This window comes from Tarenaya hassleriana, unplaced genomic scaffold (genome assembly GCF_000463585.1).
Source record: "Tarenaya hassleriana unplaced genomic scaffold, ASM46358v1 Cleome12, whole genome shotgun sequence".
Classification (NCBI taxonomy): domain Eukaryota; kingdom Viridiplantae; phylum Streptophyta; class Magnoliopsida; order Brassicales; family Cleomaceae; genus Tarenaya; species Tarenaya hassleriana.
This window is the reverse complement of record NW_010962392.1, coordinates 705,741-730,750: the sequence shown is the minus strand read 5'-3', so window position 1 is coordinate 730,750 and position 25,010 is coordinate 705,741. Positions and strand designations below refer to the sequence as shown.

Below are 25,010 nucleotides of genomic sequence, written 5' to 3'. Positions count from 1 at the left end.
CGATCTATTATCTAATTATATATGGCATTTCAGTTTTTTTTTTGTATATTTTTTTTTAGTTTTCCACATTTAACATATATTTGTTTTCCTTTGTAAAACTTATTTCTATGATGGTTATAAAGTCCATTCCGTAAACAAACTAATGTTTGAGATTTTAATAAAAGGCTAATTAATAGTTGGAATATATAACAACAAATCCAGTGATATTTTCCGTATACTGCTTACCGTTCAATTAAATATAAGCGTATATAAATATCAAACCAATGTTTTTATTTTATTTTTGGTTCAAATCAATTCCAATAATACAGCTTTAAACATTCCTTATTGTAAAAATTATATTATATGAACTCGGTGTTAGGGATGAAATAATCGGGGTAGAATAAGAATTTATATGCATATACGTGGTCGGTCTCCGTATACTATTTCTTACCCGAACCAAAGGGTGAACCAGTCGAGAAGATGAACCGGGTTTGGATATCAAATCGATCCCGGTCCCGGTTATGCATTTGGAAGATCGTTTACATGGCTTATATGAATGGAAATCATCAGTAGTCAAGACAATAATACTATTTCTTGCCCAAACCGAAGGGTGAACCAGTCGAGAAGATGAACAGGGTTCGGATATCAAATCGGTACCGATCCCGGTTATGCATTTGGAAGATCATTTATATGGTTTACATGGATGGGAAGCAACAGTAGTCAAGGCAATAATTGACCATCAAACCCATGTAATATGATTATGATGGTACGGATTCAGACAACATCAGTAATATTCATACACTTTCATGGGTCTAATGACATATATAACAAGAACAGAACCACCAAATCACACTCTTCACTCTTCAGTTCCAATTTCTGCAAATTTTTTTTCATTTTTACAAAAGGAGTTGAGGGTTGAGGGTTTCACTCACCCACATTGATCTTTTGGATTGCATGATCTGATATTACCAGACACAACTGTTCATGCCGTGTCCAATCCCTCCCCTTGTTGCTGTGCAAGATATCTTTCCCGCCGCTCTTTCTGGAAAGAAAACAATCGAAACACGAAGATTTGATCACTATTATGCAAAAAAAAAAACGATCGTATAAGGGATGTTATAGATGGACGTATGACGCACCCATTCATCAATTACAAGCCCTTCACCGATTATCTTCGGACCAGTATCTTCCGGAGGTTTCTTCCGTGCCTCAACTGCAGCATCTGCTTCAGCTAGCTGTCGCTTCAATTTGTCCAGAGCCTTTTCACCACAACAAAGAAGGACCCGTCATTTCGTTCATGCCATCTTAATATGTCTAAGAAATATCAAGACCACGACCCACCAGACGACTTCTCTATGATATATTCTCCCCACGAAAGATGGCAACAAAAACAGGTAGTAAGCCTTGGCCAAAAGCTCATAAATCGAGCTAACTTTTTTCAAGGAATCTTTACCGATAAACAACTGTTCTTTTATGATACTGTATTTTAACGAGGATCCTTCGGTAAGCGAGATACTTACAGGGCTGGGATGCTCAGGGTCCAAGAAAACCACCCGCAATATTTGCTCTACAGACACGTGATCCTTTTGCTCGTCAAACTGCACAAAAAGGGCACCTGAGAATTCTTAGACGGAAACTACATTCGGTTGAACTTAAAGCTAAGAAATTTAAACTCCAATAAGTATATCTTTTCAAAAAGAGAAAGAAGTTTTTAGTTTCAAACAAGAGACACAGATCGGTATATTACCAGTTCAGGCACATAGTCCATCGGGCCTTTCACCTTCAGGCTCATGATTTTGAACTTAACCCTGCTCCTTTGATCCATTGGTTTCTCGTTATTCTCGGGAGGCTCAACAAATTTGAACACTACAAAGTCCAAAACCGAATCAGAAATTAAATCTCCAGGGTTTGTGTGCTCCGATAATAGCATGGTCAAATAAAGTAGAATAAGCAATGGAGAAGAGGAAGAGATAAAAGTAGATACCAGTTGCAATAAGAGTCTCCCCGGGAGCAAGAATAGCACCAGGCGGTCGCATGAAGCAACTCTTTGGTGCAGTTGTTTGAAACTGTTGAACCGAAAAAGAAAGAAACACATCTAAATGAGAATATGATAAGGAAATCATCCAAAAACACATATCTAGATGAGAATAAGATAGAAAAAGCAAGCAAACTTCTCCATTTATTTTAATCTGAGGAAAGAAATTAACATGAATGCAGCAATTGAAATCGGGGATAAAGATGTTCGGAAGGAGACCATACCTTAAAAGCTACATGTGATTTGCTGGTATTTTTAATCTTAATGGCGCTCCTCACTTGCTTCCCAGGCTCATCTTCATACAAACAAAGTTGAAAAGGAATTCATTACACTTGAAAGTTTAGTTGCAAAGGGAACAACCCACTTCTAAGTTTTCAGGAATTTGGAACAAACAATGATTAAAAGGAAACAAATCAGCCATTCAATCATTAGAGATAATCAACCTTCCAAGTAAAAACATAGCAGATCCAGCACAGCCTCATACGAGAGGGAGATCAACCAAATAAGGAAAAGATTTCCATAATTCCCAAATGAAGAACAATATCATCTTCAAATTATGAATCAACTAAGAAGTAAATCTTCATGCAGATAACCCATTGCATTCTTGATCAAGTTTTCCAAAAGAATCTAAAGGGGCAGTTCCCCTGAGTGAGTTGCTCCCCGGAAACCAAAGGGATTATTACAATGGTTTTCCTAACAAGTCCATTCCTTGAATAGCTTGGACCTTCCGATTCCAACGAAATCAACGGAGAAAATATCCAACGAAGTGACTATACACATAATTTCCACAATCCCAAAAAAGTCAACTTTAGCTGCCGTGTTAAGTCAATCGATTTTTGCTGAAAGCGTAAAGTCAACCCTTCATCGAATTAATCAGTGCTTCAGCAAATGATCGAAGAACAGATCAACCAATTTCACTTAGGGCAATAAAAATCCAGATCAGAAAAACCAAAGTCAAAGAGCAGAAACGTTCCGATCAGGTGAGATTTCGAGCAACTTACAAGGGAAATAGAGCTTAGTCGTCGGATCAAGCTTCAACCGGCGCTTCGCGGGGAGAAACGACTTGGCGACTGACGACACTGAAGGACTGGCATGGTGATGATTCTGACCGGATCCGTCTCCGTGAGAGCTGTTGAAGCCGAGATGGTGGTGATGGTTGTGGAGATGGGGATGAAAAGCTGCAGAAGACGAAGCTCCCGACGGAAACGGAGCCGTGGCTGCGGAGGAGCTGCTGCTGTTGCCGCCGGAGATTCGGAACGGCATCTTGAAGAAACCCCAACCTCGCACATCGGACGCCGGCTTCTCCTCCGTCACGGCCATATCACACCGAGCATGCGATCGGAGAAAACAGCTCCGGCGAGAGACACAGAGAGAGAGTGTGTGAAAGAGATCGAACGTGGAGAGAAAGAGAGAATGCGATTGGTTGGGTTCACAACTTCACGTCCGGTTCGGGTTTTGGATATTTTATATATTTATATATGTATTTATTAATTTATTTATTTATCCAATTGGTGCTTGATTAACGGAAGTCCACGTCATCGCGGTGGGGGTGGGTACAAACTACAAACCAAAAGCGACCGAGACAGCTCCTTAAAACGACACCGTATTATGTTGTCTTGCCCTCAAACCCTCAAAACCTTTCCGTTGGGTCGGTCGGTCCATTGTATAAACAACAATAATAATAATAATAATAAAATCTGGTGCCATCTGTCTAAGCTCTCTTAAATTAAATTTAGACTTTGGTGGGATTACAATTTACAAAGAGCATTTACCTTCACCATGTAACAATTAAAGGTGTTAATGGTTCAAATTAATTTTTTACTCCCAAAGTACACCTAATTAACTTGGATGTTTTATACAATTTGATTTCCAAAAAAAGAAATAACAGATTCATCAGGGAAAAAAAATTAAAATACCCTTTTTTTTCCTTCACCCACTTTGTCGATTTAAGATAAGAGACCGCCTCTGGGATTTGCCGGTGGATATTCCGGCGGCATGCACCTTCTCGACTCGGCGACTCGTTTCGCCACCGTACGATTCAGTCCGGTGCTCAATCCTTCCCCTACACCTCAGCGCAGGCGATTCTTCAGCGTAAGGTCTCTTCTACTTCATATTCTTCTTCTTCTTCTTTCCCTTGTGCATTTTCAGATCTTCAGTTCTACAAAATCTCTTTCTTTATTTCTTCACAGGGTTTGTCTTCCGTTCCCCAAGCATCAAGCCAACTATCATAAAGAGCTCGAATCCGCCATTGATGCCGTCGAGAGAGCATGCCGTCTCTGTGTCGATGTAATTTCATCCGTCATCCCGTGTCTTTTGTATTCCCCGTTTCTCTTTGCATTCTGTTTGTTTACCGAGAAAATTGTCAAGGAATTCTAATGCTTTCGGGTCTAATTAGTAGACCCAATTCGCCAAGGTGGGAACTTGTGATATAAATGGAGGAAATTTACTTGCTTTGTAGATTTTGTTTGATCTCGATCCACCGGGTTGGTAGTCTTTCCCATTGTTGTGTCAGAATTCCATTTCATCCTTTGTCTTTTTTGGGTTGCATTTTTAGGTGAAGAGGTCGCTTTTTACTCGTGAAGGGAGCATTCTTGAGAAGAATGACCAAACTCCTGTTACTGTAGCCGATTTCGGAGTGCAAGCTCTTGTCAGCTTGGGTAAAGACCTCCACTTTACATGACTTAAATGTATTTGGGGTTTTATTGATTGTAGCTTTGGGGATCTACTTGATCGATCGATGTCGTTGAACTTTGAATTCTAATCTTAGGTTTGTATGTGATCACCTATTTCTTGCTTTTGGGTTCGGAAGCCTGTATTGTAATCCGTTCTTTTACTTCGATTCGGTATTCACTTTCTGTTGCAAAAATGTAGTTGATGACCATGAAACGGTTGATGCTGACCAGAAGGACATAAAACTATATGAATTTTGCTTCAAAATTGAACCTTTTGCTGCCTTTTTTTTTCTTTTGTTGCTTACTTTTGATTACAGAGCTTTCGAAATCGTTTCCCTCTATTCCCTTGGTGGCGGAAGAAGACTCTGCTTTCTTGCGTGAGAATAATCTCGTAGGTCCTGTGGCTGGTGAAGTTATCGCCAAAGCAAGCCATGGAGACAAGCAGTTGTCTGATGCTGATGTTCTAGAAGCGATCGACAGAGGTGGGAAGGGTGCTATTACATTTTGCAACAAACCAGCAACTTATTGGGTATGTTCATGTTAGCATGCGAGGAAGGTTTTTTCAATTCTCAGTCATACATGCCATTCTATTGTTTCGGTTAGGACTGCACTCTCGCATGAGCTCTCACATTTTGAAGTTTCTAAACCTGAAATGCCAAAGTTGAAAAGAGATGGATGGGGGTTGATATCAAGATCTTGTGTCCCTCTCTAATGCAAATAGTGGCAATAAAATGGGATAATGTGCATATATCTTTGTCCTAAAAACCAGGACATCGTAATACTCTGTACTGTCAATTCTGATATCTTACATAACTAGCCTTCTTGTTGTTGTCCTTGTTGATTGTAGCTTATCTATTCTGGAACCACTGATGTCTCACAGGTTTTGGATCCAATAGACGGCACTAGGGGGTTCCTTAAAGGAGACAAAGCCCTATATGTGGTATGTCTTTGAGCTCACAAATCTGACTGGCTATGAACGTTGAAAAATGGTGGTTATCTCGTCAAGAGTATCTTCTTAATGCAAGTGTGGTTAATTCAAGAATTTTATGCAGATAGGAAGGAAACAGTAATCTAATCTCAGGGCTGGAAAGAACCTGCTTGTTTATTCCCTTGTGTTTTGATAATTTCTACATATTGATAGACAATTCTTGAATTTCTGCCTTTCTGGGTCTTGAGTTTTGCATTGGATTAATGGAAAAATGTCAAAAAGGAATATGTCCACATGCCTGTTAATGTTAAAGCTATTATATTATATGATCATAGTAAAAGTTATTGAATTTTTCGTGTTAATTATGTAAAGGGATCAATGCGAGTGTGAAAGTTCTTGGTTTTCTCCTCTTCATCTTAATAACCTGGCCGAAATTTTCAGGTAGGATTGGCCCTTGTCGTAGACACTGAGATTGTGTTAGGGGTCATGGGCTGTCCAAACTGGCCAGGAGATACGTCCGATGGATCCGCAGGGATCTTGATGCTCTCGCATATCGGCTGTGGAACATGGACAAAGAGATTAGGAGATGTCTCTGGAAAAATACCAGGTGGTTGGACAAGGTGCTTCGTCGATGGTTGTGGCTTGATACAGAAGGCTCGGTTTTGTATTCCAGAGAGCCAGACCTGGGAATCACTGCCGTTGTTTAGTTCGTTTAGTGCAAGAACGGATGGCGACGATATAGAGGATGAAGAAATACGCCTTTTGCCCACATGTTGTGGAAGGTTATACACTCTCCTACTGCAGTTCATTGTATACTAACCAGTATTTTTTTCATTGAATGTGTCACTATATCGTCGCCTTCTCTTGTGCAGTTTGTGCAAATATTTGATGGTAGCGTCGGGTAGGGCATCGATATTCTTTCTCCGAGCCAAAGCTCAGAAAACGATCAAGGTACCAAAATGGGGTTAAGCATTGTTAGAAAAAGTTCTGTTGTAGCTTAATAGATTTTGCCTGAAAGATTGTTTCGAACATGTAGGCTTGGGATCATGCTGTTGGCATAGTATGTGTTCATGAAGCGGGCGGAAAGGTTAGTTAATCCTGCTATCGGGTTACCCCAAATCATGTCTGATGGTATTTCTAGCCATTCTGAAACATTTTCATGGTGGGTTCTGTCTTTGTTGAACTTGTGATTCTGTCTTCATGAAGTAAAAGACCTCTTCACTTGATGCATTTTCAGTGATGAGAAGAAGCTTTATCTGTTTGGATGATGAAATGTTGCTGACAAGTTTTTCGAAACAGCTGTTTGATTTTGGTGTCTGTGGGTTTTTTAAAAACTGAAACAGGTGACTGATTGGGAAGGAGATGAGATCAATCTGGAGGAAGATCAAGCAGAAAGGAGGATCATATTCCCGGCCGGAGGAGTTATCGTCAGCAATGGCAGATTACACAACCAGATTCTTGACATGATCTCCTCTGCTTCATTTCAGCTCTCTGAATGATTGATTCTATGGTTATGGTGTAACCATTTCCATTTATGAAATTTAATATCCTCCCCTCCCCCGGCCGGGGGATATAGAAATTTACAATATACACACTCTTCCCATTTGTAATGGAGGGAGGAAACTGTGACAAATTCTCTTTCTAGGATGTTCTCAATTGAGATTTTAATAATAGTGTGTGTATGTATGTATGTATGTATGTATGTATGTATGTATGTATGTATGTATGTATGTATGTATATATATGTGTGTGTGTGTGTGTGTGTATGTATGTATGTATGTACTTCTAATCATCGACGAATCACCAAAAATAGACCACTTTCTAATAGAATAATAACTCAAACAATACGACAAACAATACGACAGCAATATGTATAATGATGATATATATCCCATAAAATATCGCAAAATATATTTATAACGAAAATATATCTATAATATATATCCCATAAAATATCGCAAATTCGTATATATCTCTGATAAAATGATATCTTCTTTCATACTTTATTATTTTGGTATAATTAACAATTGTATTATTTTACAAATATTATTAACTAATCAGATTTGGTCAACTGCAGTGACACGTAGGCTACTAGTTCTGGCAATTCCGTGCGCAAGCAAGCCCTGGATTTGTGACAGGTAAATACACTATATATAGCATACCTCATAATTTAATATATATATATATATATATGTATGATTTGTCACTAACTATACTTAATATTATATGATTATTTACATGATTTCACACTTTGTGACGTTCTCACTAGTTGTTGGACCCGACTGTGTCTCCCCTATCGCAAGCGCCGAGACATCACCTCCTTATATTTTTGGTCCGTCATTCGTATTATTAACTATATAATAAAATTGATTATTGGGTTATAATATTGTGTAAAGATCGTAATAATTTAGCAACAATTCCGCGATATTCTAGATCTTCAAAAGTATATATACATATATATATATATATATATATATATATGAATGTGCATATAGTCTTTAATTACTTCTTGAGACTTGACATTATGTGATTGCAGTATAATGTATTAACCCCTTAATTTGAAAGCGATACGACTATTACTCAGTGCTAATTAATTAATCGCAATTTTCTCATATAAAGAAATTAATTAACCCCTTAATTTGTAATATATGTAACATGGCATTTGTGGTATAAAATTTAAAAAAAAAATGAAAAGATGAGTTAAAAATTAAAATCATACATAGAATCATTTTTGTTATGATATTAAGTTGAATAAAAAATGAAAAATAAAAATATATGAAATAATTTTGTTTGTTTGCATTAAAAAAATAAAACTCGGTATTTAAGTAGAAAAATGTGGAGAGCAACAAAGCAAAAAAAAAGTAATAAATTAATACTAATGCTCACGAATTCAAATAAAACCAAACCGGGACAAAAGCATATGAGCCTAATATAATCTAAATATTTTCAAAACTAAAAATAATATATAATATTATTTTTGTTATACCAAACATATTTTCTCGAGATAAAATATCACAACCTTGGCTTTTCGGGAACGCAGTGGACGAAGTAAACATACTTAAATATATAATAATATACAATTATATAATAATATAATGATTTATATGGCTATGAGAAATGTGGAAAATGGTGAAACAGTATAACACGAGAAAAAATGTACCAATCACCATTTTTGTGTATTTTATATGAAATGACGATATTACCCCCACATCAGCACGTGACGTTAGCCTTTCTCACGCCTAGCTGCCTCTCTGAAGCGTGCGACTTCAGGCTCAGCCGAGCCGAGAGCTCTCTCTCTCTCAATATTTTTAATATTTGCACATATTGAAATTATTTGAATATTTTTTTCATCATATTATATGTGTGTGTATATATAGTTGTCAACAAATGACGATCTATATAATAAAATCGCTCTGGACTATTAATATGAATATTAATCCGAATAACCTAGTAATTAAATCCAATTTAGATAACTCGATCGATGAAATGATTGAAAATGCAAAACGTTTGTTCCGTCTTGAGTTCGATTTTTAAATTGGGGAAGAACATGTAATTTCATTCATATAGTTTGTCTTCATTTTTGGGAATAGTCTGGACTTCGGTTCGGGACATCCGGTTAAAAAAAAACTCAACAATTCTTTTTTTTTTAATTTAAGTGCGTGAATTCATTGGAGAAGGCTTAGAGAGAGTAAGAGACAACTATACTATTCTTGATTAGGTCAAAAGTCAAACCCATGATCGTCCCTTCACCACGTACGTAAATCCTGTTTTTACCTCAAGACGACAACAGAAAGAGTTGACGTGTTATTTATCATGCATGTCTCTCTCTCTCTATATGTATATGTATATGTATATGTATATGTATATGTATATGTATATGTATATGTGCGTGTGTACATTAAATTTCAACCACAGGAAGATCTCAAATACAACTTTATAATTGGAAGCTTCACAATCATATTCAAATCTTAAACAGAAAAAAAAGTCTATATGGGTCCAAAACATTGGTCTTTGTTTGATATATATATGTATGTATGTGTGTGTATATATATATATATAGAAAGAGAGAGAGAGAGAGAGAGAGAGAGAGAGGAACATCTATGGTGTCCAACTTTGCATACACTCGAGAATCTATTGGAGGATAATGTTGTTTTTTTAAAGTAATTTTATTTTTGACTATCGCAATCTCTATAATCAATGTTTTCTAAATTTTGGCAAATACCAAACTCTATTATTGCTCCTTCGAATTAAATGCGCTCTCTCTCTCAAAATTTCATTTCAATAAAATAGTAAAATTGACTTTGTCCCTTGGACAGTCTATTTAGTGAAAACCAAAATGCAACAATTGGTCCTATGGCCTACAAGGGTCCCTTATCATCGTTCTTAAGTTATCATTTACATCATTAACTCGTCGTGATTTATCTATAAAGACAGGAGAAGAAAAATAATAATAATAGAAAACACATTATATATACAATAACTACAAAAGAAAATTTATAAATAACAATCCGGTTTTCACTTAATTTAATTTTAAAAAAATAGAAATCGATTAAATCATGATTACATATTATTCAGATAATTTTAACTTAATCTTATATATTTGAATCAAAACCGTTTAAATAAATACATTGTTTTTCTTCTTTTTAGAAGACGAACAAAAAGTCCAAAGAAAAATGGAAAACAGGAGAGAGAGTTGAAAGGAGAGGAAGGGGTTACGTGGCTTCTTAATGTTGGCGACAGCTAATGTGAAAACCCCGAAGCTTTAGAGAGCGGCACTCCTCACCCCCCGGGATAGTCATAACACTTTATCATATACTATATATATATATATATATATAAACGTGTCTCTATATATATATTATATTAAATTATTTACAAAACCGTCACATTATGCTAAGCTCTTGATTCACAACCCATTGTACTAATTTCCATGCTGCGATTATAAATGTAAGATATGAATATATATATTTATGTATACATACATGTAAAAGCATGCATATACATTGGGATGCGAAGGACACGTAGCCCAATCGAGGAACAGAGGACGGCACCGAATCATTTTGACCTTCCTCTTTTTTTTTTTTTTTTGGTCTCCTCATCTCTCCTTCCTCTATATATATCAACTGCTTCTCCTTGCGCTCTCAATATAAATATACTCTCTCTCTCTATATAAAGTTTTTAAAAAAAAAATCTTCACTAATCGATTGACGAATTCGTTAATTGTTTTATAAAATCAAAAAAATGGGAAGATCGCCTTGTTGCGAGAAGAATGGGCTGAAGAAAGGGCCATGGACACCTGAGGAAGATCAGAAACTCGTCGATTATATTCAGCAACATGGCTATGGCAACTGGAGAACCCTCCCCAAGAATGCCGGTTTGTCTCCTCCCCCCTTCTTCTTCTGTATTTTCTTAACCAATATTTTCATGGTCATTCATTTCATGTTTCTGAATGATGGGTTACAATCTTTCTTTTTTTTTAAAAAAAAATTCCATTTCGTGTTGATTTTTGCAGGTTTGCAGAGATGTGGCAAGAGTTGCCGGCTCAGGTGGACGAACTATCTCCGACCAGACATAAAGCGAGGCCGGTTCTCGTTCGAGGAAGAAGAAACTATCATTCAACTTCACAGTATATTGGGAAACAAGTACGTGTCTTTTCCCTTTCTTCTCTCCTCTCAAATACACTGTATATACGCATATGATATTTGGATTTTCTTTCTGTGTCTCAAGATTGTGACATGTGCTAATTATTTCTTGGTCGGTTTTGATAGGTGGTCTGCTATTGCGGCTCGGTTACCAGGACGAACCGACAACGAGATCAAGAATTACTGGAACACGCACATCAGGAAAAAGCTTCTTAGAATGGGGATCGATCCCGTCACGCACAGTCCACGCCTCGACCTCCTCGACATCTCCTCCATCCTCAGGTCGTCTCTCTACGATTCTTCCCACCAGATGAACATGGCGAGCTTCTTCATGGGAATTCAACCTCTGGTTAACCCAGAAATTCTCAGGCTCGCGAACTCCCTCTTCTCATCCCAAACCCTAAACAATAACCAGAACCGAAGCTTCCTGGTCCAAGAGACTCGAGAGAACGAGGTTTCCGACAGCAAAACGATGTTGAACCAGTACCAGACGACGCTTCAGACCGATCCACTTCAGAACACGATTCAAGAACTCGAATCTTGCATGGACCCTCCTGCTTGCTTCACCTCGGGATTTGTGGAAGAAAGCTCTCATCAATGGCGTTGTAATGAAGTTCCTTCGAATATGTCACGAGATTGTATGCCTCCATTGCCGTCGAGCTACGATTACTCGAGTTCAGGTGCCTTGTTAGATCCTTCGTGCTATTCCGACCAAACATTCAACTTCGCTTCTGTCTTAACGACACCTTCCTCGAGTTCAACCTACATCAACAGTAGCAGCTGCAGTACTGAAGATGAAAAGGAGAGTGGCTGCAGTAATCTCGCGACGTTTGAAATCCCAGATTTTTGGGACGTTAATAATTTCATGTAATTTCTAGAAAATGGGGTAGACTTTTTCAACAAAAAAAAAATCCTCCTTTGTTTTTTATTTGTTATTATTGTTCTTGGATTTGGTTACACGCAAGATATTATTTCTTATTGTGTATTCTATCCTAATTTCATCTCCACAAGATTAATTAATTATTCAAGACGCGAAAGCAACGTCCATCCCATCCATTAAACAATGTCTCATGACATTTTTTAATGGTGGTGAGTTTCCATTATTGATATCCACTCTTTTCTTTAATATTTCTTTTTGGTCGGTTTTCTTTTATGTATTTCCTTATATGCATAGTGATTGTATCTTATTATATTATATTATATTGGCTTAAAGATATAGAATTGATATGAGGTGCTGAATTTTCCCGAAATGGACAGTAAAATACATAGTTATAATTGCATCATTGACTCATGTTTGTTTCCCTAAAGGAGTTAGCGGGAAAAAAAAACGTATCGGCCGTAAACAATATATAGTCCGAATGATTCATCAAACGATTTTATAGTTTAATATCTTAAATCATACTATCCTATACAACATATTTATGTTATCTCTTAAATTATTCTCAGTAAATGCATGTGCATGACCTATAATTTATAAACATATGTACGAAAGATTTTCATTTTCTAATATTCTAATAACTAATATGATGGACCAACGTTTCTTACAACTAATTATACGAAAATGAGTTTGTGTCAAAAGACATCAATATTGGTTCAAGATGTTTTTTTTTAAACTAGAATAAGTTAATATTTAACAATTCGTTACTTGATAAAAACTTAATGAAGCATTTTCTCCAACACTTTAACTTGATATTTTAATTAAGGATACAAAAACATATAAATGAATTATATGTCTAAATAGTCAAATCAAGCATTTTCTCTTACAGTTTGCTTGAGAACTGTTGGCGACAAATCAATCATAAAATAGTGTAACAATGTTTTCTAATAACATGATTGAAGATGAGATTAAAATTTGGAAACTTACAAAGACCACACGAGGAAAAGATCCGGCAACCGGAGCGGGCAAGGTTGGCCGGAGCGCGCACGTGGGCATGACACGTGTCATCATATTTACGTGCCGAAAAGAAAGGATATTTTGCATGGGGATATGGAGAAGATACGAGTGAGCGGACGACACTTGTCCACGTAGTAAATGGTGACTTGGCATGTAGGGACAAAATCGGAAATAAAAATATATGAAAAAACGGTCGCTTTTATTGAAATCACGGCGTAGGGTTTTTGTCCCTTTTACACGTGGCTCTCTGTCACGCGCCATCTAATGCTGTGGACGCGTGGAACAAAGCCATGTGGGCCCCCCTTGCGTGTTTTTTTGGGATGAGCTGTCCATGTTGTCTTAAAAAAATACTTTAAAATTAAAATTGGATGACGTGATTTTTACCTGTGAAATATATTACGATAAATAAACTGTCTATATTTTCTAAAATATGTTTGTTTTGCTAATGGTAAAATATGCTATTTATGTTTCGACTATAAAATGTTGTATATTGATATGACGACTCTTTTTATGAAATATGTTATTTATTTATAATTTATATTTACTGTAGATTTTCATCAAAAAAAATATTTACTATAGATTCTAAAACTTCTATCTATGTAGTATTATAATTTCCAATTAACTCCCTTGCAAACAGACATCCCAACAAACAATCTCTTACCTCATAGTTTTAAAAAATAATACTGTACGAACACGCATTGCATAATTTGAGAACATCATATCAATAAATGCTGCATTTGACAAAACGCAATATATATATATATATATATTTGATAAAAACGCAATATATATTTACATGTACATTGATAAACCATGCACGACGGGTAATGATAGGAGTTTTGCACTATATCACTTTAATCATTTAAATTAATTCGTATAAAATTAGTATTAATTTTGTGTGCGCAATCATAAATTGTTAATATCCGTCGTCTCATCACCATATATACCAAACGAACAATGATTTTTTTGGGGTTGCGGGGGTGGAAAAAAAAAACACGTGTTTCAAACAGTTTTCATTCGTTGTTCCCAAAAGTTGAAATTCGTTTATTACGTAAAATAGCAATATTGGAACTTCAAAAGAAGTGAGATACATATTATTATTATTATTATTATTATTATTATTATTATTATTATTATATAAAGACAAAACAAGACGTTAGAAATAAAGGAGTTTCAGACATGCAAGAAAATGCATGGGCGGTGGAGTAATGGATGTCTGCGTGTCTGCAAAAAAAAAACAAAGAAAGAGAGTTACGGCCAGAAAGGCAAACCTTGTTTTGCATGATCCGATTTATATGCAATGTGTGTGCATGTTATGTTCATGTGATGTAAAAGTGGGTGCGGAACCAATTTCAGTGAGCAGAAGAAGATTTAGGTCCAAGAACATTGAGCCATTTCCTGTTGGCAAGATGCAGGTATAAGCTCAAAATTTTATTTATTGAGCCAAAACTCATTGGGGTATGCCCATCAGTGTACTTTCCCACAATACTTGTCAAAGCTGAACCTGAGAATATCATTGTAGTAATTGTTTTTGTTTCCTGCGATTGATGCAAAGGTGGTGCCTTTCAAGGAGAACTTGGTTAATGCCAGGAAGGAGAAGAAGAAGAGGTGCCATTGGTGTGGAAGAAACGGATTTGGGAATTTGATCTGTTCATGTCAAATCCACACGCGTTTTTATCGTACGTCGTCTTTTTTTTTTTTTAATATAAACTTTTGAGTCAGAGTTTGGATATATCGGTTCATGTTTTTGTCTCTGTGGTTCAACTTTGATCGCGTTTACACGTTCCCTAGGTTTTACCATTTTTGTTAGGTCGACTATATACGTCTACATGTTATATATATATCGTTTTGGATTCGAGCCATTGTCAAATGACCAATTACACACATATTGCACATATATGATATATATATATATATATATATATATCAAGCCGTACTATGATATTGAAGTCAATTACTCTATATCATATCACATATACTATAATACTATTGGCAAGTCCATGTATCTATCTCTATTTCTAGATAAATCTATTCCTTTTATAAAAAAAAAAAAATTCCCTTGATTTGGAATATGAACATATAAATCAACAATGGTTACAGAAAATTTCCAAAATACTGCTGAGGTTTTATATAAATTACAAGTTTGGTTTCATATATCTAACCACGGAAGTTTTTATAATTCACAGAATCTTCACAGAATACTACAATTCAACGTACGAATTCATGCAATATAGGAAAAAAGGGACTTTTGCGGGTCATCATTATCAAGTCGGCAATAGCATGAACTAATCAATGAGTCAAAATTATCCATAAAACCAACAATAAATGCGAGAAACAAAATTAAATTTTGCCGAAAGTGGATAGATATTATGATCCGTACGGTCGGAAGCTTCCATGGGTTTTATTCATGGTCAGCGACTACGTATCCCGTACGTCATTTATACGTCAAAACTAATCTATCTAATTATTGTTTTTAATTTTTTTATTACAATATATATATATATATATATATTTATTTATTTATTTATTTAGCATCGGTGTCTCGTGTTTTCAAGCACAAGCCGTTGACAACGATAGAGGAAGACTATATGGATTATTTTTTTATTGTTTAGTTTCTAATTTTATAAAGTGTTATTTATTCAGTTTTATGTCAAATTTTTTAGATACGGATTTTATTTATTTGAATTCATTTTTAAAAATAGAAATATTAATTTTTTTAAAATAATTTGTTCATTTTTTAAACTTTTTTACACCCGTTTAATTTGTTTTAAATTAAAATTGATATGGATGTGATGATGCGTTATTCGATTAAATTTAGTTTAGTTGTTAATATCCGAGTCTAAAGGTATACGATTTAGAATAACAATTTTTATTATTAAAGTAAAATACGCTACATATTTTTGACGTGTTTTATGCCAAAATCATGAACTACTATAGACGATTTGTGTAATAATTTTAGTCCATGGATTTGCCTTGAAAAAGGTATTGTATGCAGGTATAGGTTTAGAATTTAGAGTTTATAAGACAGGGGAAATTTGCCTAACATCTCAAAAACAAAAACAAAGAAAAAGATATTAATATAATGGAAATTACATCATTAATTAACTTATTATTTTTTTAAGTGTAAATGGCCAAAAAAAATCTGTACTTTTATTTTGTCACAATTTAAACCCTGTACTTATTTTTGGTTCTTAAAAAACCTATACAATTACATTTTTTCCAAAATATTCCTGTACTTTTTAATTTGTGGTCAAATTAACCCCCTCGTAAAAAATGCCAGGTGGACAAACGAAAAATTCTAAGTGGCAAAAAAACGGAAATCCTACATGTAATAAACATAATAAATAGAAAGTCCACGTCAACAAGTGACAGTCCACTAATACGATTCTTGAAAACAGTAACAGTGATTGCTGATGCGTTTCTAGATTGTGCGAGTTTTAGGGTTTCGGAATTCGGATGTCTCCCTCCCAACAATCACACACACATATATATATAATTGTACATTTGGGATTAAAAAATAAAACTCAATCTTATAATGAATATGACGTTATTAATACAGATAATGAAACAAATTTTCACTAAATTAAATCAGTAGTAATGGTTCTAGAAGGAAAAAAGGAGAGAAAAAGATCACCAAAAAGAACAAAGTGAAATACGTCTTGGGCTTTCGATCGATTACCGACTAAGGCACGCATTGACAAATTAGTCACAGCCGCCCAATTGAAAAATACTCGTACTTCTAAAAAGTCCTTCTTTATATATACACACTCCAAAGTGGATATATGTCTCTCTCTCTCTCTCTCTTTTTTTTTTTTTTTTTGCATTTTGTGGACCTCTTATGATTTCATATTTGATTAAAAAAAAGCTTTATAATTTTGAGATATACATGTAATTATCACATGTGGCATATCTATTCCTCATAAAAAAAACAACAACAATAAGTATATGGATGCATAAAAAAAACCTTGAATCTTATATTTTTTTTTCATTTATTATCTTTTTTGGCGCCATATCATCATTAGTATGAATGCATGTTGATTATTATTATTATTTTATTTTGGGGTACAATGTTAAAGTTGGCGTTCACCTTTTAAACCTAATAATGTCATGATGGTTAACTTTTTTGTTTGACCATTGAGGAAGTCATGGTTGGATTTATTTAATTTCCAACCCACTTGCAATATGCAATGTAGAAATATTTGGCATACCTTTAATTTATTTCTTTTAGTCAACAAACGTTTGTAAAACACCCTTTTGGTATATGTATGTATCGCGTCATCAATATCTAATAACATTTCCATATTGACGAGACAAAATGTTTATACAAGATTATGGCAACAACACATCTTTATATATACACTATTGTATTAATTAATTTCTTGTTACGACGGTTTAAATATTTTATTTAAGTAAAAACAGAAAATTCTCATGTAGAGATAATTAAAATTAATTTTCATACTTTTTGTTAAATTCTTAAAAAATAAAATATGCATCTCCATGTCGGATTTTGTTTATGTTTATGTCAGAAAAAAACAATATGCTAATAATAAATATCCTCAACCATTTGGGTTTGGGTACGTATTGGGCCGAGGAACCTGGCCCATTACTTAATTGTCGTGCTGGACACGTGCGGTTCCAAAACGACGTCGTTGGACAGGAGATGCCATCATGCAGTACAACACGAACATGAATCTAGTACAAAGCCCACCAAAGCCATATTTTTTTTTTGGTGGTAATATACATTATTATTATTATTACTATTATTATTTTACAAACTTTTGTTCATCATTAATGAAATTTTGACGGCCACCGATAAACTCTGTTATAAAACATGATGGGCTTATGTGTGTATATATATTGGCAAAAGTGTAATATAAAGTATGACTTCGGTGATAATAAATTAATGCTTTGAACAGTAACAAACCCAAAAGCATGATTAGTCATATTGAAATTATATATATATATATACACTCTACATCAAAATGAACAAAACAATTTGGAAATTTGGATTGGGACCCCTAATAATGTTAAAGTACGGTAGTGTAGTACCATCAAACACATAGACAAGTTAGTACCAAAAAAAATATCTAAATCGGAGTCATAATCCATTGTACTGCTTCAATATATATATCTAAGATATGAACTCACCATTACATTGCCGTTTCATGAGAAGATGGAATCCCAAAATATTTTCCGGATCGGAAAAAACATCATTGAGTGCAGCGTTGATGAAACTTTCCAGATTCATATATATATATACACACATATATGTGTATATATATACAAGTTTACGCCAACGCTACACTCAATTATGTTTTCCGATCTTTCGGAACGTCATTCACATATGCATTGTTCAAGGTAAATTTTCATAGTTTTTTTTCTCTAATAAATTAAATAAAATTGAAAAATATGCGATTGTGATGAATCTCTTCGTGGTTATGAAAAGTTTGGGAATTTTTAGCTGTTTGGTGTCTAATTCAACGTAATTACAATTATAATATTCAATGTGCAGATTTATTTATTTAGTATTGGATGGCATAAAAAAGGTACCCATTTGAAATAAATTGGTCCAGATTATGCAAAAACAAAACCATTGGCCCAAAAATAATAATAATAATAATAAAAGATTAGGAAAAAATAAAAAAAAAATATTTAAGTTGAAAAAGAATGAGGAGGAGAAAAGGAAAAATGCCGAGGAAGGTAACTGAAAAACTGAAGAAGATCCTGTCTCCATTTCTGTGATTGCTTGCTATTTTTTAAGTTGCCTAAAAGGGCTCTCGTTCTTCCTATAATTACCTCAATTGCCACTTCTTCACTGTTATTCTCTCTCCTCCTCTCTCCCGGAGTGTCGACCATCCCTCTCTCTCTAACCAGACGTACGGCGTTCGAATTCTCTTGCTTTCCCCGAGAACTCGCGAGTTTTCGCCACGACCGAGGATTTACCGGTGAGCCTGACCGTTTTTGCGAATGCCGGATTTCTGTGATTGCTTGCTATTTTTTAAGTTGCCTAAAAGGGCTCTCGTTCTTCCTATAATTACCTCAATTGCCACTTCTTCACTGTTATTCTCTCTCCTCCTCTCTCCCGGAGTGTCGACCATCCCTCTCTCTCTAACCAGACGTACGGCGTTCGAATTCTCTTGCTTTCCCCGAGAACTCGCGAGTTTTCGCCACGACCGAGGATTTACCGGTGAGCCTGACCGTTTTTGCGAATGCCGGAGACGGAGGCCGTCCCCGACGATCTCCGATGCAACCGCTCCGACGGCCGGAAATGGCGGTGCAAGAGACGGGCCATGGAGGGGAGGAAGATGTGCGAAATTCACCACTTGCAGCTCAATCTGAGGCAACACAAACAGAAAGTGCCGGAGTCGCTGAAGCTCGTCAGATCGAAGAACGTCGCGGAAGCGTCGGGGACTGAGTTAACCAGCGGAATTAGGGCACGGAGATCGGGTAAATCGGGGAAAGCGTCGAAGAGGAAGCGAGTGATGGGTGAGGCCGAGGCCGTGGACGAGGCCGTGAGAAAGATGAAGTTGAAGAGAGGGGATGCTCGGCTGGACTTGATAAGGATGGTGTTGAAGAGGGAAGTGGAGAAGATGAAAAAGCCGAACAAGAAGAAGAAGATGAATAAAAAGGAAAGTAACAGAGAATTCGATGATTCCGAGGGTTCTGACGAAGACCTGATGAGGTTTCTACCTTATGGCGTTATGGCAATTTCTTCATCTTCTCCAAACACAAGCAATGCAGCTTCTTCATGTGATGTAAAAGTGGGTGCGGAACCAATTTCAGTGAGCAGAAGAAGATTTAGGTCCAAGAACATTGAGCCATTTCCTGTTGGCAAGATGCAGGTATAAGCTCAAAATTTTATTTATTGAGCCAAAACTCATTGGGGTATGCCCATCAGTGTACTTTCCCACAATACTTGTCAAAGCTGAACCTGAGAATATCATTGTAGTAATTGTTTTTGTTTCCTGCGATTGATGCAAAGGTGGTGCCTTTCAAGGAGAACTTGGTTAATGCCAGGAAGGAGAAGAAGAAGAGGTGCCATTGGTGTGGAAGAAACGGATTTGGGAATTTGATCTGTTGCTTAAATTGTAAAAGAGAGTTCTTTTGCTTAGATTGTATAGGAAAAAGGTATCTTCATTTACCTTGCCATGTTTTGCCTCGGATGAAATTTTGTTCCCCTTGTTTGTGTCCCTTAATTGATGTGGATTATTGATGTTGCTTGTGAAAGCTGTTCTTTTCTTGATGATGGTATCATTAAGGTTTTGCATTTGCATCTAGCTTTAGAATTGATAGGTTATAAATCTGACATCACACTAGATTTATATGTATTATGTGCCGACTTTCCAAAACGCGGAAGGACGTCATCCTTTCGCTATAATAGTAACTTCATTACCTTGTACGGCAGTTGTAGATTTTTTTTTCGGCTTCTAAGGAGCCTTCCCCTGTGCTTTATCTACACCCAATATTGTAATTGAGTGGTTTAAATGTTTGGACTTCATTCACGGAATTCTTTTGTACTGATTCAGGAATGCTGGATCGAGAAAAGAAGTCGAGAGAGAATGTCCTATATGCCGTGGATCATGTGGGTGCAAAGCCTGTTCAGTCACTATGTCTGGAGTCACCCAATGTAAGGTCTGAATATCTGACAAGCCCTAAGTCTATAATATTATGTTTTGTATCTTGGACCTTGTTAAACACACTTTTCATAACGTTGTCCAGGACGTTCTGATCACCAGGAGTGAAATCGACAGAGTTCTCCATCTACATTATCTGATATGCATGCTTCTTCCAGTACTCAAACAAATAAACGCAGAACACAAAACGGAGCTGGAAAGAGAAGCAGAAATGAAAGGTATGGATAGCTTTTTGTTTTTTTATGAATCCTTTATTTTGGCTTTCTATGATTAATCTTTCTATCTAAGCTAGTTTGCGTGTTTAGGGCAACGATCTCGATTATTAGACTCTTTCTCAGACCTTTCCTTTTCTGGGTCCACTGGTTTCTGCTTGGGGTTGAAACTCATTTCTCTCATCCCCATAAGATAACGGAAAGAGAAATAAATTAAAGCTCATATGAAATCTTCTGATTTTTTTCATCGCATCGCAGGACGGAATCCAGCTGAACTTCACATCCAGAGCTCTGATGAACGACATCACTGGTGCACATTCTGCTGCTTTAGCATTTCCAGCTGCTCTTAAATGCTGATATGTATACCAACCAGGCGTTATCTAATTTGTTTTTATTTTGTCTTTGATGCATGCATCAATAATTGTCGTAGCAGTAGCTATTGCAACGCTGCCATAGCAGGTCTGCACGGAGGCTGCCATTGTGACAAGGATCAGAACCAAGGGAGCTCACCGATAAAGACTAGATCAATTATTCTGAAATGCTCAAATGATAGACTACCGGCTTTGCTCATTGCTAGGAATCAATCTCCAAAGGAACGCCCACGAGATTGTGAACTTGGACATAGTTCTAGCGAAGAATTGCTTCGTCATGAGTCCCCTGATGTCAGTGGTGAATTATCCTGCATAGACAGAGAAGCCAGTGGGTTTGGTAATGACCTTCGTACTTTGACAATGAAGCTAGAGACTAGTGCAGAGGAAATAGTCAGTTGTTATGAGTTGCCAGAAATCTTAGACAAATCCTCTGGCTGTTCATTTTGTCGTGGGACGGAAGAGGAATCTGGAAAGGTCAAGCACTTGAAAGAAGCAGCTAGAAGAGAAGACATGAGTGGAAACTTTCTGTATTACCCCATCATGACAGATTTTAACAACAACAGTCTTGAACATTTTCAGACGCACTGGAGTCAAGGTCAACCAGTAATAGTTCAGAATGTAATAAAGGGTGCGTATGACTTGGACTGGGATCCAGTAGCTATGTTCTGTGCTTATCTTCAGAACAGTAATAGCAACTCTCAGAACGATGAAGCAGATAAAACTTCCGATTGTTCGGACTGGTTTGAGGTTAGTGGCTTGTTCCTGTGATTGTATTTATGTTTGATCGTTTAGGTTTTGTTTTATTTGCTTGTTTTGTTTCTTCTTATCCTGGAACTGTGTTTACACGTCTGGTTTGCGATTTTGATGCCCTACTCTCTAAAATAGCTTCTCTCCCAATGACAGATAGATATTGGGGTTCGGCAATTATTTTTGGGATCTTTGAGAGGAAGAGCTGAGACCAATACATGTCAAGAGAAGTTGAAGCTGCAAGGTCGGGTTCCATCCCGGTTGTTTGAAGAACAGTTCCCCGCTCATTACGCTGAAGTGTTGAATATTCTACCAATTCCCCATTACATGGATCCGGAATGTGGTCTATTAAATATTGCTGCCAAACTACCCTTTGAAATCCAAACGCCTGATCTAGGTCCATGCCTCAATATTTACTACAGGAGTGGTGAGGAATTCGTCCAGCCTGATTCCTTGAAAAAGTTAGGTTTTGAACTTTGTGATAAGGTATGTTTTCTTAAAAGCTTTCCATTCCTATATAGGTTTACTCATTTTGCTTGTCCAAGTTTATATAGCATGGATTCATATCAATCATTGGACTTTTATCTCACTCCTATATTACTAGTCTTGCACATTTGCGAATACGGAATTATTGCTGTTGGACAACCAAATTAATCAATTATTCTGATTCTGTTGTTTCCTACAGAAAATGGGCTGTTTGATTTGTTTTGAATCATACCATAAACATACGTATGTCTGATGCTACTAGTTATGAATCATACCATAAACATACTGTCTGATGCAAGTTCAGCTAAAGATGCAAAACAGAATACCCAGACGTTCAGATAAACGTTTTGTTGACTTTGCTCTTAAACGCTTTTAGATCTACTTGTAATTTGTCTTGCTGTCTTGATTTGTTGCGCAGGTTGATATTCTGTTGCATGTCACAGAAGCCTGGGTATCCACAAAGGAGATCTGTAGGATAAGAAAACTTATGAAAAGGAAAAATGCTCAAGATGAGGTGATGAATAAGGAAAGGGATGCATCCAAGATGGTAAATGATAATATGATTAGTATCGATAAATTGGGATCTGATAAATATGGAGAGAACAGCAAGAGCAGGATACAAAGAGCAAAGAAACAATCTGGGTTTGCAACTGAAAGATGTGATCTGGGCCATAAGGATAGAGAAGCTTCATATAGTGGGGACGATCAGTCGGATTACCATTCGGGCTCTGATTCAGAATATGAAGACAGGCAGATTCAGGGGCCCCGACGAGAAAACGGCAACAATTCCTGTGAAGAAGATTTAGGCAGCTCCTATGGTGTCCAGTGGGATATCTTCCGGAGACAAGATGTTCCGAAATTAATGGAGTATCTTAAGAAGCACTCTCACAAGAAAGTAAGTCGGGAACGATGATTTAACTTTATTACAAGAGGACAGTTGAGCTTCCAATGCTAATGTCATTCTTCCAGGTGAGTCATCCACCCCTTGATCGGAGTTACTATCTCGATGCATATCACAAAAAACAGCTAAGGGAGGAATTTGGTAAGCATTGCCCTCATTTCTAGAATTCTCCAAACTTTACGTAACACAATTATGAAACTCACGCTGGTTTTATTTTCCAGAAATTGAGCCTTGGACTTTTGACCAACATGTCGGGGAAGCAGTGATCATCCCTGCTGGATGTCCATATCAGATAAGGAAAGTTAAGGTGCTGCATGCTAAACCCGTTACGAGACATATCCTTGAACATTCTCAATCTGTCATTTCTTTGATCTGCCTTCTTTCACTTGACATACAGTTTTTTCTCCGAGTTTGTTTTTCCTCTTCTAATGCATCTTCCCACATTCATGACAGTCTTGTGTCAATGTGGAGCTGAACTTTGTCTCGCCTGAACACGTTAACGCATCCATCCGAAGAGCAGAGGAACAATGTCTTCTTCAACATCACCATAAAGCAAAAGGACCAGAGATTGAGGTAAGCAAATTGATGTTATCGAATTCCTAGTTTAAGAGAGACCCAGAACAAAGGAGTTATATTGACGAAACAAGCGATGCGAAAATGCAGGTGAAGAAAATGGCTATCCATAAAATCAGCGAGGCCATAAAGGAAATACGCCAGCTCACTTCTTCTTCGGATTCAACCACTTCATCGAAGTAGCTAAAGGTACACTGATCTAACCAGGTGAGATTCTTGTATTCTTCTTCTGGGGCGTTCTCTTGTTTTTCTTGTAACCCTAATTCAGTTGCAAGCGAGAGAATGTTAAATGAAAAACAAAACAAAACCATTCACATTGTCATTCAAAGCTCTTCAGTAACGCAGGGAGGGACCTGAATACATTTTTCAGGATATTAGGGTTTGATCAAACAGTGTTACAGTACAGTGAGTGTCATTTTTTTTTGTGGTAAATTTTCCATATATTTTACATGGTTTTACTGATTTAAAGAATCACCCCCTGATTCAATAGAAAGCGTTTTGGCTATTCTCTAATTCGAGAATATGATGGTTGCATGTAATCTTTGGTCCATAACAGCTCAAGAAAATGAATCTGTGTTCTGTCTTTTCTTTACTCTTGCAAGTGAAGTTTCAGGTGAAGAGATTATTTGAGCAGAAGGCATTCTTCTTGCCAATAAGCCATAACCAATCCAAAGCAACCCCTGCAAATATCTCCCCAAGGCATTGTGCTCCGGACCCTTCACCAGACACTGCAAAATAACGGTGATTCAAACCGTATTCCTGAGGTTTAGTCCTTTCAGATTTAGCTGTTACATGTTTTGTAAAAAGTACCTTGTAACCTCTTGGAGCGGTGGTAAGGAATGCAGACAGTGAGATTACTGTTTGTTAGACCCAGAAAGGAAGTGAGCATTATCATCTATCCTCGATTACCATACTTTGCGGTGAAATAGAATGCCG

The 25,010-nt window shown here is 36.4% G+C and overlaps 4 protein-coding genes and 1 pseudogene across 12 annotated transcripts; 3 read left to right on the top strand and 2 right to left on the bottom strand.

Moving 5' to 3' along the window:
• Positions 1-685: 685 nt before the first annotated feature.
• On the bottom strand, positions 686-3,458 carry LOC104806272 (vesicle-associated protein 4-2-like). The gene is made up of 7 exons (XM_010531089.1): positions 3,016-3,458; positions 2,239-2,309; positions 1,964-2,045; positions 1,727-1,845; positions 1,500-1,577; positions 1,119-1,238; positions 686-1,021 (listed from the first exon to the last, which is right to left on the bottom strand). Exons 1-7 carry the CDS (start codon positions 3,332-3,334, stop codon positions 962-964), a joined length of 849 nt encoding a protein of 282 aa, XP_010529391.1. The 5' UTR covers positions 3,335-3,458; the 3' UTR covers positions 686-961.
• A 437-nt stretch (positions 3,459-3,895) lies between these two features.
• Positions 3,896-7,287, top strand: LOC104806271 (putative PAP-specific phosphatase, mitochondrial). 2 transcript variants are annotated; one of them, XM_010531087.2, is made up of 9 exons: positions 3,896-4,110; positions 4,204-4,300; positions 4,569-4,671; positions 5,004-5,215; positions 5,534-5,626; positions 6,056-6,396; positions 6,487-6,565; positions 6,651-6,701; positions 6,958-7,287. In XM_010531087.2, exons 1-9 carry the CDS (start codon positions 4,010-4,012, stop codon positions 7,111-7,113), a joined length of 1,233 nt encoding a protein of 410 aa, XP_010529389.1. In that variant the 5' UTR covers positions 3,896-4,009; the 3' UTR covers positions 7,114-7,287. The 2 variants fall into 2 exon arrangements, with proteins under 2 accessions (XP_010529389.1, XP_010529390.1); XM_010531088.2 differs by having other exon boundaries at positions 3,898-4,110; positions 5,567-5,626.
• A 3,504-nt stretch (positions 7,288-10,791) lies between these two features.
• Positions 10,792-12,186, top strand: LOC104806270 (transcription factor MYB3-like). The gene is made up of 3 exons (XM_010531086.1): positions 10,792-10,988; positions 11,127-11,256; positions 11,383-12,186. Exons 1-3 carry the CDS (start codon positions 10,856-10,858, stop codon positions 12,125-12,127), a joined length of 1,008 nt encoding a protein of 335 aa, XP_010529388.1. The 5' UTR covers positions 10,792-10,855; the 3' UTR covers positions 12,128-12,186.
• A 7,045-nt stretch (positions 12,187-19,231) lies between these two features.
• LOC104806269 lies at positions 19,232-24,982 on the top strand. Of its 8 annotated transcripts, none has more exons than XM_010531084.2 (13): positions 19,232-19,992; positions 20,133-20,278; positions 20,677-20,782; positions 20,870-21,002; positions 21,255-21,306; positions 21,427-22,114; positions 22,271-22,600; positions 23,019-23,495; positions 23,570-23,642; positions 23,723-23,808; positions 23,955-24,074; positions 24,165-24,263; positions 24,688-24,982. In XM_010531084.2, the coding sequence occupies exons 1-12, from the start codon at positions 19,360-19,362 to the stop codon at positions 24,255-24,257; spliced, it is 2,937 nt and encodes a 978-aa protein (XP_010529386.1). In that variant the 5' UTR covers positions 19,232-19,359; the 3' UTR covers positions 24,258-24,263; positions 24,688-24,982. The 8 variants fall into 8 exon arrangements, with proteins under 8 accessions (XP_010529386.1, XP_010529384.1, XP_010529385.1 ...); XM_010531082.2 differs by having other exon boundaries at positions 24,682-24,982; XM_010531083.2 differs by having other exon boundaries at positions 24,677-24,982.
• LOC104806982 overlaps positions 24,837-25,010 on the bottom strand; it is a 959-nt pseudogene continuing 785 nt past the window's right edge.